Source organism: Anabrus simplex, chromosome 8, assembly GCF_040414725.1.
Source record: "Anabrus simplex isolate iqAnaSimp1 chromosome 8, ASM4041472v1, whole genome shotgun sequence".
Lineage (NCBI taxonomy): Eukaryota > Metazoa > Arthropoda > Insecta > Orthoptera > Tettigoniidae > Anabrus > Anabrus simplex.
The window spans coordinates 212,567,631-212,579,804 of NC_090272.1; the positions used below are offsets into that span (position 1 = coordinate 212,567,631).

Below are 12,174 nucleotides of genomic sequence, written 5' to 3' on the forward strand. Positions count from 1 at the left end.
TAAAATACCAGGAGCCGGGCTGAGTGGCTCAGATGGTTAAGGCGCTGGCCTTCTAACCCCAACTTGGCAGGTTTGATCCTGCCTCAGTCCGGTGGTATTTGAAGGTGCTCAAATACGACAGCCCCGTGTCGGTAGATTTACTGGCACGTAAAAGAACTCCTGCGGGACTAAATTCCGGCACCTCGGCGTCTCCGAAGACCTTAAAAAGTAGTTAGTGGGACGTAAAACAAATAACATTATTATTATTATTATTATTATTATTATTATTATTATTATTATTATTAAAATAACAGGAATAAATTTCGATCTCATATACCGATTCAGAGTGATCCTGCAAGTAATAATCAAGTTGCTACACATAAAATTCATATAGATAAATTTATTCAATATGCAATGGCTACTGCAGAGCTGTATGTCCAGTTATATTCACGGCATCTGACGACACCTACAATTCACAAAATCCTCATTCATTGTCCTACAATGATAAACAATGCTCTACTTTCAATAGATCAGCTCTCTTAAGAGGCCGCTGAAACACGAAATAATTCGCTTGTATCGCCAACGATATGCAAGGAAGCTCTCCGGAGAATCATGTAACCTGGATGTGCTTAATCGACTTCTTCTATGTTCCTATTCTCCCTTTTTTTTTTTTTTTTTTTTTTTTTTGATAGGAACGAGACCATTATCTAGAAAGAGAACACCGAGCTCGGTAGCTGCAGTCGCTTAAGTGCAGCCAGTGTCCAGTATTCAGGAGATAGTGGATTCGAATCCCACTGTCGGCAGCCCTGAAGATAGTTTTCCGTGGTTTCCCATTTTCACACGAGGCGAATGCTGGGGCTGTACCTTAATTAAGGCCACGGCCACTTCCTTCCCACTCCTAGCCCTTTCCTGTCCCATCGTCGTCATACGATCTGTATGTGTCGTTGCGACGTAAAGCAACGTGTAAAAAGTATAAAAAATAGAAAGAGGACAAAACCGTTTTTGAAAGAGACATTGGGAATGCCACTTCCACTTGCGCCAAATGAGTCCATCATTGCAGATCCTAGCCTAATGAATTCTCAAAGAGGAGGAGTGGGATGTATCTCCTTATGAAAACCTTGGTTGTCGTCATAACCCTTCAGATGTCGCAGGCATTACGCTCAGAGGGACAAAACAAGGACAATTGTACATTTCTAGCAGTTTATACCATTGTGTTGTGATTCGTATACTTTAAGAATAATAGAGTATTGTTTACAATTTTTTTTACGTCGCACCGACACAGATATGGCGACGATGGGATGGGAAAGGCATAGAAGAGGGAAGGAAGCGGACGTGGCCTAAATGAAAATGATTTTACCATGGCATGAATAATATATATTGAGCCCTTATTGAAGTGCTCATTTAATTAATCATTCATATTTGGAAGGACGGAGAATATTTCATTTTATTGAGTCTCGGTAACTTGCAGGGACCAAATACACTCACAGTACATTTCGCAGTTTCAACAGGATGATTGGTTTTGTGTCATGTAATCTATTTGAGGAACTTACGTTGAATAGGAAGTGATAGCTCAAAGTGTAAATTTATTTCCTTATATTTTTCATAGAGATTGTGAGTGAGTGAGAGTTGCATAAATGCAGCATGCTTTTCCTTGGTAAGGCCTGAAAAATATATCAACACGTTTTTGTTTTTTGATTGTGCATATTTGCTATTTATGTGATTTTATTGGTGTGGTTTCGATCCACGGTGTTTTTGTTGTGCTCATGAGTTCACTCATGATTGAGATGTATATATTAGTAGGATGTTTCCCACTCAGCATAGATGTTTGTGTACATTTAGATAAGTTGTTTTCTCCCCAATGCGCATTGAAACACGTCTTTGGTTAGGGACGCTCACTGCAATGTCAAGTGTGCAGGAAAGGGGTATACTCATCTACAGTCGAAAGAATTAACAATCCTGCCAGAAGCGTGGTGCGAGCACGCAAGCCAGTGTTAAAGTGCTAAAATTCGAGAAATGGTAAGTATGTGTGTCGGTATACGCTTGTTTATATGTAATATATTTTGATTCTCAAGATGAACTCTATAAGTTGAGAGAAAGATTTGAGTCATGTAAATTTTCTTATCACTTTTGATAACTTTTGCTGTTTGCTATTTTTCTTGTTTATTTTTTAATAAACATGTTTTCCTCTAAACTGACGATATGCTTCGTCTTGTATTATTTGTAGCTATTAGTTGACCTCACCATGTCCATATGAGCACGCCTGGGAGCAGCTGACTAGTCTGTGGCAAATTACCTTGATGGTAGAAACGGGGCAATAGAACATGAATAAGTTAGTCCATCAAAATGTGAAAACCTTTTTTTTTCCCGACCTGCACATGACCTCAGTTACTTAAAACTCAAATAATTATACAGAAGGGAACATCTAATTTCAGTTAAACAACAAAAAATAATTTTGGCCACCTAAATAGGCCAAAAACCCCACCGTGCGTCGGATAGGGACGTTAAGCCTTGAGCATACCCCTTGGTGCTAATCGACAGGAGTAGGTTCTGTGCCAGCACCGGGTTACACCCTCTCCCTTTCTATTATCATATATCATGTCATTAATTTCATTTCATTAACTGCTCCGATGAGTTTGACGTCCGGAAGGACATCTGGTCGTAAAACCTCGCTACGATGATTCATCTCACCGTATAGGCCTACCCGGCCCCGTAGAGAAACGGAACAAGTCTCTTAACTCTTAGTGACAGATACACTTTTTTTATTTTTTTTTTATTTTACAATTTTTAAAATTTAGCTTCGTCTCCGTCAGGTCCTTTGGCGACGATGGAAGAGGAAGTGATTAAGGCTGAGAAGTAAGATATGTAAACAATGCAATTAGGAACTGTATTGTTGAGCGTATGGCATCCATTGACAATAAACATACAATTACATTATAAAAGAGCTGTTGATAAAGTGCAGGAGGTTGACGTATTTAAAAACAAAATGAAAATATAAAATATAAAATTTGATTAACAATTACAAATATTTATGAATTTTTTTTTTTAAAATGGGAAGTTACGGAAAACGATCTTCAGGGCTGCTGATAGTGGGATTTGAACCCACTATCTCCTGAATGTAAGCTCACAGCTGCGCGACCCTAACCACACGACCAACTCGCTCGGTAATTCAGATTTATTAAAAGTTGAAAATATTTATTAAAAAGAAGGAATTAGAATCGGTCTCAAGTAAAATTGGAAAGTATTTTACAAGAACAGTAATTTTCACTTGAATCAGAGGATCATTGATATTTGTGTATGATGATGATGATGATGATGATGTGGAAGTGTTGGATAATTGGTAGTGGTATTCCCTCCCAGTACCTTCACTTAGTTTGAATTGTTTGAAGGTTTTTGTGGCATATTTTGTCATTGTTCCACAGCTACCAGTGAGTCAGAAAATGTCCAATATTGTTAAGTGTTGTATGTCTCCTACAGGTAATCTCATCAGGGATCATAATTCTTTCTTTCAGATTGTTGTATTTCACTGTTCATTTCTTCTTGTCGGTGATTAATATGGATGTTGTCTGTCTCTGTTGCAGATCACAGTGTACCTGGGAAAGCGAGATTTTGTCGACCACATCACTCATGTTGACCCAATAGGTAAGTATTAACATGGACTGGTGAGAGTAAAAACTTCCATGTTCACTTTTAGAGATAGAAAAAAATAAATATGTCTTATGGTTACCTAGCAACTGTGCAGGCTATGATGTGAAATATTGATGGACAGCCATGACTGAGAGACATATATTAAAGAGGTCTCATCTCATCATATTCTAGAGAAATGATTACAATTTAATTCATGGTAGTTTGATAGGTCCTGAGCCAGTTTCCCCCTTTCATTGCATTGAATCCTACACTTGACGACTCCAAATTCTATCAATCAATCAATCAATACTGATCTGCATTTAGGGCAGTCGCCCAGGTGGCAGATTCCCTATCTGTTGCTTTGGAAATTTCTTTGAAATCATTTCGGAAAAGGCTCGTTACATTCGTTACATTCACATGAACTAATCGTTTTCAATTAATAATAATAATAATAATAATCTTATTGGCTTTACGTCCCACTAACTACTTTTACAGTTTTCGGAGACGCTGAGGTGCCGGAATTTAGTCCCACAGGAGTTCTTTTACCTGCCAGTAAATCCACCGATACTAGGCTGACATATTTGAGCACCTTCATAATACCACCGGACTGAACCAGGATTGAACCTGCCTATTAGGAGTCAGAAGGCCAAGCCTCAACTGTCTGAGCCACTCAGCCCGGCCCGTTATCAATTTGAAAGGAAACTTGACACCATTGTTTTTTCATTTTGCTTGTACAGTAGAATCTCTGTTAACAAGAGCAAAAGTGGTGTGGGGCGTGGGAAGATATTTTCGGGTAACCAACATTTCGGACAACAATTAAAATTATCTTTTTACAGACTAAGAAAAGATTTTTGATGCTTTAGCTGAAAGTAAATCAATACACTACAAATACAATGTTAAGTAATTATTTTAATAAAAGCACAGGCTCATTTAGGCCTACATTCTCATTTTCACAGGCTTTCATTGTTTTCTTTTTAGGTATATTTGAAACACACTCTTCAAACTTATTTTTTATTTTGACTCAAGCTGAAACATTGGAAACACAAACACACAGTACGCAAAATTTCGCCATTGTTAACTCTTCTGACTGCTGCTATTTTTTTTGCAGTCGTTATCCCGGCTCATTTTCGCTTTGTTGACATGACACACTATAAAAATATGTCACAGAAAAGGTGCAAGCACTACTGCACGAACAGGATAATCCGTTAGATCCTGGCTAATCTTGGCAATATTTAAGGGAAGCACTTCGGTGTCAGTAATTTCTTCCCACAGTAGTTACCTTACATGCCAGTAAACACAAGGCTGGCCTGTTTGAGCTCCCGCAGATACCACGAGATTGAACAGAAATCAAACCCTCCACCTTGGCCTCATTCCACGATCTGAGCCACCCAGCCTTGGAAACATTATAAATTATTTTATCCTTACCACCAATGATCGTCATAGATTCTTCGCTCCAACAAGCCGGGTGCAGTTGTGTATGAGCCTCCTGTTGTCCTGTCCATCCACAGATGATGTTGCGACGCCATTTTACATCTCTGATTTCAAAGTCCTTGAAAATCTCCTCCTCCGAAACATCACAAGGTCTTCCTCTTGGTCTCTTTCCAGGAACACTGTGGTCAAAGTATGCTCGAGGAGTCCTTTGAGAATCCACTCTTTTCATATGACCATGCCATTGCAGTCTCTTTGCAAACTTTTTTTTCCAATCCAAGCTATTGTTGGATATTCACATTCCTTATTTTATTGATTTTTTTTGTTTTTGGTAGACAAGAACAGAACAACTTAATTTCTGTTGCCTGAAAATGAATCCAGTAAATGTTGCTGCCTCCACACCATACGTCAATATAGGAACCAGATATATTTCGTACAAGCTGATCTTGGAAATTAACGGAAATGTTTCATCGCAAAGTATTTGACGTACAGTGAGATAGAATGTGGAAGCTTTCTGTATTCTGTTGCTAATCTCTTGATGTATGGTAGTGTTTGAGGACAGAACACTACCTAAGTACTAGAAGTTGTCTACAATATCCATCTCCTCATTTCCAGTTCTTAGATGTACAGTTGGAGAGTTTCTACTCATCACCAAGCCAACTGTCTTGGTTTTTTTTTTTTTTTTTTTTTTTTTTTTAAAAAAGACCTAAGAAGCTTCATGCCAGAGATGTAGTTTACCACTGATATTTTGATATTATGTGAAAATTTAAAATATTCTTGAGGATATTTTTAAGAAGACATCTCACTTTACATTTTTTAGTATTGGATGGTTGTTTGAAAAGAAATTTGGTTTATTCATTAATATTTCAATGGTGGAACAAATAATTATTCATTTGACAATTATAAAATAATGAGATATTAAACAACTTACAGAATGTGTGTTCATTAGTTTTCAAGAAAATTGTCTCAAAATTTTGTCAAAAGTGTCTGTAATGTATGAAATAATTTCAAAGTGTGTAGAGGTATGCCTATCATTTTCTTACTGATGTGTGCAGTTAACCATGTTGTAGATGGTGTGGTGCTGATCGACCCCGACTATGTGAAGGACCGGAAGGTGTTTGGCCATGTCCTGGCAGCATTCAGGTACGGCCGTGAGGACTTGGACGTCCTGGGACTTACGTTCCGCAAGGACCTGTACCTAGCGGCTGAACAGATCTTCCCCCAGGAGAGCAACAAGCGGCCTCTCACCAGACTGCAGGTACCTCAAATCTTAACTACAGTTGTCATGTTAACGTTGATGCTTTCACAACCCGTATTTGTAGGCTTAGTATTGGCTTGGGGTTTATGCCGAGTCAAGAAAACAAGGAGAAACTCTTTACGTTTCGCAGAGAACTTTGCTCTGTATCTTCAGAAAGTTCAAAAAGTACATTTTTAAAATATTGCATCGTTGTTTGAAAAGAAATGTAGTATATTCATTAATATTTCAACGGGGTAACAAATAATTATTTATTTGAGTATTATAAAATTATGAAGTTCTGAATATGCGGAGCGAGGTTCTCTGCAAAACTTTTTCTTGACACGGCATAAGCCCAGAATCCCATATCATGTCTACAGTTGTCATGTTTCTTTTTGGTCATGCTCGTTTCACATCTCGTCAGGAGGTTGTCATATTTCAATCGATTGACTGACCGAGCAAGTGGCTGCGTGGTTTGGGGCACATAACTGTCATCTTGTATTCGGGAGATAGTGGGTTTGAACCCCACTGTTGGCAGCCCTGCAGATGATTTTCTGTTGTTTCCCATTTTCATACCAGGCAAATGCTGGGGCTGGACCTTGATTAAGACCATGGTCACGTTCATCCTGCTCCTAATTCTTTCCTATCCCATCATCGCCATAAGAGTCCGGCTCCATGGCTAAATGGTTAGTGTGCTGGCCTTAGGTCACAGGGGTCCCGGTTCGATTCCCGGCAAGAGCGGGAATTTTAACCATAATTGGTTAATTCTCCTGGTACGGGGACTGGGTGTATGTGTCGTCTTCATCATCATTTCATCCTAATCATGACACACAGGTCACCTATGGGAGTGAAATCGAAAGACCTGCACCTGGCGAGCTGAAGGGTCGGGAATTTTAACCATAATTGGTTAATTCCCCTGGTACGGGGATTGGGTGTATGTGTCGTCTTCATAATAATTTCATCTTCATCACGACGTGCAGGTCGCCTATGGGTGTCAAGTCAAAAGATCTGCACCTGGCGAGCTGAAGTCCTCGGACACATCCCGGCGCTAAAAGCCGTATGCCATTTCATTTCATCGCCGTAAGACCTATCTGTGCCAGAGTGACATAAAGCAGATTGTAAAGAAATTCACTTGACTATTGATTAGGTTTCCATAACACCACCTTGATAGAAGAGATTACTACTTTCTTAAGAATAAGACACTTTCAATTGACAAAAGTATGAGGGGCATTCAAAATATAACTTACCCATGTCGCCTGAACTGGAGAGGATTCCCCAACAAGATTGGAACATTGGGTGAAGAGAGTACATGCTACACCTGACTGCTATACTTCTGTGATTACTACTCATCATAGGACGCAAGTGAAATGACGTGTCAACTGGAAGTGTACTCCAAAGTTGAAGTACGTCGAATGGTGTGCCTTTTGTCGGCGCAACATCACAGTTGCACTGAGATTCACCATGAAATTGTGGTGGTGCATGGACCAAATGCAGTATTAAGTTCTGCCATTGTAAAATGGTGCCAACAGTTCAAACAAGGCTGCATAGACCTGGTCAGACATAAAGGTCATCTACTTCAACCACAGAAGACAATGTCCTGCAAATCAACACAGTGGCTCGCAGCAGTAATAGAGTGTGTATCAGAGACATTTCTCAGGAGATGGATATTTCAATAGACAGTGTGCATGCTGTCATACGACACCAGCTGGATTGTCAGAAATTATGCTTGCATTGACTTTCATGGTCGTTGACACAAACACGAAGCAGCTAGACTTCTCTGGACTTCCTTTATCATTATTCTGTAATGAATTTCCAGACTGCATCATTATGGACGATGAGACGTGTGTATTGCTTCACATAGGAAATTAAGAGGGCATCTATGGAATGGACATACACACCTCACTGGTGCAGAAGAAATTCAAAGTGGCACTATCAGCAAGGAAGGTCATTGTTGTCTTCAATTGTGAAAGAGTGGTGTTACAGAAGGGGGGTACAACCATTAAGGGGAACTCTTATTACACAAGGCTGTGAAGAACAGGAGGTGAAGAAAGTTAAGCAAAGGCATTGTTCTCATTTATGTCCATGCGACACTACATAAGGTGCGTACAACCCTAGCTTTGCTTAAATGGTTTTGTTGGGAGATATGACAAGCATCTGGCATACAGTCTAGATCTTGCACCATGCAATTTCCATGTATTTGTCAGGCTGCTCCTTGGATGAATGATCACCAGAGCAGTCTTCAGTAGAGAGGATCATGGTTTTGATTGCTACCCATGCAGGGGAAATTATCCATGTCTGGTTCATGCTTTCTGACTCAGGGACTGCGTGTTTATGTTGCTCTTTACAAACAACTTGTCACCCTACCAGCCACCACAGAAACATATAATGCAGTGGAGTCCTGGAAACTAGACTCTCAGTTACTGACTGTCCAGTTGGGATATTTCCTGTCAGTTGTTTATCTAGTCTTTTCGTAAATAATTTCGAAGAATTTGGAAATTTATTGAACATTTCCCATGGTAAAGTATTCCAACCCCTAATTCCCCTTCGTATAAACAAATACTTGCTTCAATTTGTCCTCTTGAATTCCAACTTTATTTTCATACTGTGATCTTTCCTTATTCGTCTTCTAATGTCATTCTAAGCCATCTTTCCACTGATAGCTCGGAACATTCCTTTTATATGTAAATTAAAAAGTTATATTCAATTCTATTAATATAAATTTTTTTAAAAATGTATACTAGACATTTACTGCAGACCTATAATGAGATTCGTAACATGTGATAATACATTCCTCCTAGTCAAGCAGCTTGTCTCCTTATTCCCAAAGATTGCAACATTTACTAGCGCTACTTTTTTTCTCACAAATCATCCATAACAAATCATGCTGCTTTCCTTTGGAGGTTTTTCAGGTTCTCGAATCATGTAATTGCAGGGTACAATATTTTGACATTTTGAGCACCTCCTGGAATAGATATGAGTGTACATTGCAGTATTGAATTGTACCATGTGACATGTCCTTGTTCAACGGTAAGCGATCGTCATTACAATCACGTCAACACTGGTGCCTCCGTGAGGCTTTCTGGTAGGAGACACTGATGGAAAGAAGCCACCAAACATTTACAAATGAATGTAACATGTCCGTGTGAACAAACAATCATGTCAGTGGCAGAGCGCCAACATATGTCCATTATCTCACGAACAGTTTGGTTGTGGCACCATGTTTACTGATGTGCTTCTACTTCTGATACACCCTGTGTATGACATGTATTTACGTAAAGTTTTGTCGTATCGTTATTGCATCGTGACCTGAATTTACCCACTTTCTTTTTAGTTTATTTTAATTTCCATTGCTAGTTCACTATTGTGATCAGTGCTGTCCCATATGAACAGTGAAGTTTGCCAGGAAAATCATCCGTACAGGGCTTGGTCATTAGACTTCTGAGTGGATTGAGGATATCATATTTGCTTGAGATAAGGCTTGAAAGCACTGAGAGAGACTGCTGTGCTAATACCGGGTAAGGATCGTGGGGGAATAATTGTAACAGATAGAAGGCTAAGTTAGCAATGAACATATTAAAGTTGTACACATGAATGAGCTTAATTGAGAGAGTCTGTGCGATGAATAGAGAAGAGTTACATAACTTCGAGACTATTAACTTCTTGTTCACTTCACTCAGTAACTGCATAGAAGAAAAAGTGTCCAATGGAGACATCAGTGATAAGAAACTTCAACATGAATAATATGTCTTAGTTATGAACAGTTATAATGCTCGAAAAATACCCGCTGAGAAATCAGTGGCTTTATTTCTGGCCATTTAATGTGTCTCATGGGTATTTGCTGGATGACGATAGAAAAAGGGATACAGTAATTTTTGTTGTTTGTGATATCAAAAAGGTGGTTTTTGTTTAAAGAATCTTCACAGAATATCTTCTTCTATGTTTTTTCTTTTTTACAAATTGTTTTATGATGTGAAAATGGGAAACTATAGAAAACAATCTTCAGGGCTGCTGACAGGTGAGTTTCAAACCCACCATCTCCCAAATGCAAGTTGATAGCTTCGTGACCCAAACCTCACAGCCACTTGCTCAGTGCAAAATATATTAACTTACGCAATTGTAATGCTGAAACAGAACTTTGATGAAATATTTTCGTATACACACATCCCACCCGCTTCCAAAAATGGGCCGTGGCCTATCAAGCGACCACTGTTCAGTCTGAAGGTCTGCAGATCAGCGTGAGGGGTTTTCTAGACTGTTATTCTTGGCTTTCTACACCAATGTTGCTATTTTACAGTCACTTAGCTCTTCAACTGTTCTCACCATCAGATCCAGGTAAAAATTCCTGATCTGGCCATGAATTGAACCCAGGGCTTGGGGCCAGTTATTTCTGATAAACAGTATTTCAAAAAGAGGTACTGTTTCATTTCCTAGTACTCGTATATGACCTTGCATTTCAAATTCAGATATTTTTGGAAAACTCCCCTTGTTGGAAATCCTGAAGGAATTTTTCTTCACCACTTGCACCTGTACTTGTCAAGTTAGAGGGTACGTGCATGAAAAGTTACAGCTGCTTAGGCTCTCTAGCCTGTGATCTTTTTTTTCTATTCCGTTTGGATCTTTTCCAGTTCTCATATGGAGTAGTCTTGGTGAAATGAAATGCTGTTTGGCTTTTAGTGCCGGGAGTGTCCGAGTATAAATTCGGCTCGCCAGGTGAAGGTCTTTGATTTGACACCCGTAGGCAACCTATGCGTTGTGATGAGGATGAAATTATGATGAATGACACATACACCCACCCACAGTGCCAGCGGAATTAACCAATTATGGTTAAATTTCCTGACTCTGCCGGGATCGAACCTGGGACCCCTGTGACCAAAGGCCAGCATGCTAACCATTTAGCCATGGAGCCGGACAAGTAATTCTGGTTAAGGTCCCATGCACTAGAACCATACTCTAATTGGGGTCTTACCAGAGACTTACACACCCTCTCGTTTACATCCTTACTACTAAATACCCACAAAATTCGTGAGTTAGCTATTGCAGAGTGTTACGAATAAGTTACAATATTTGGACTGGGAAGATTTGAGAGTAAGGAGAGCTGCTCGACTAAGCATTATGTTCTGGGCTGTCAGTATAGAGATGGTGTGGATGACGTTAGTAGACAAATGAGCTTGAGTGTGATTAAGCAAGTAAGCAAAAGTCAGAAAGAAAATTTATAAAATGGATTCCATGTTGAAGCAACATATTCATAATTTAATGGTATTTTTCTCTGTGTCTAGGAGCGTCTGATCAAGAAATTGGGCCCAAATGCTTACCCATTCTATTTCGAACTCCCACCACACTGTCCAGCTTCTGTGACTTTGCAACCTGCCCCTGGGGATACGGGTAAACCTTGTGGAGTAGACTACGAGCTCAAGGCCTTTGTGGGGGAGACACAAGATGACAAGCCCCATAAACGGTAAGTGTTGTGGAGAATGGATAGTCGGTCAGAAATTGCAGGATGCATTGTTAGGTCATTCTTAATGTGCCTTTTTCCTTTGCTATTCATGGAAAATCTTATTTTTATATTCAAAGTGCTGTCTCAATCTTAGACACACACAAATAGTTTATTGAGTTAATACTCACACTACTATAATACAGGTTATCAGATAATTCCAGCACACCCGTGGATTCTACTCTATGCTGATGATGTTATGGTCGCTTGTGAATCCCGCCAAGATTTGCAACAACTAGTCGAGGGTTGGAAAAACTCCTTGGGCGGATATGGCCTGCGACTTAACATCAGAATGACTGAGTACCTAGAGTGTGGGGTACAAAGTGATGGGTCAGTTAACATCGGTGGCATTGAGATTCTCCAAACATCTCAGTTTAATTATCTGGGATCACTCATCCAGATGTTCGAAGCATAATCA

At 39.5% G+C, this 12,174-nt stretch overlaps 1 protein-coding gene across 7 annotated transcripts in view; it reads left to right on the plus strand.

Moving 5' to 3' along the window:
- The window catches only part of krz (beta-arrestin protein kurtz), a 711,169-nt gene that overhangs the window by 652,742 nt on the left and 46,253 nt on the right, over positions 1–12,174 (plus strand). For 4 of the 7 annotated variants that reach the window (XM_067152141.2, XM_067152142.2, XM_068229021.1 and 1 more), the window contains 3 exons: positions 3,558–3,618; positions 6,087–6,289; positions 11,542–11,720. In XM_067152141.2, coding sequence (XP_067008242.1) covers positions 3,558–3,618; positions 6,087–6,289; positions 11,542–11,720 — 443 coding nt within the window. The remainder of the gene's footprint in view (positions 1–3,557; positions 3,619–6,086; positions 6,290–11,541; positions 11,721–12,174) is intronic. The other 3 variants (XM_067152144.2, XM_067152143.2, XM_067152147.2) reach the window with 1 other exon arrangement.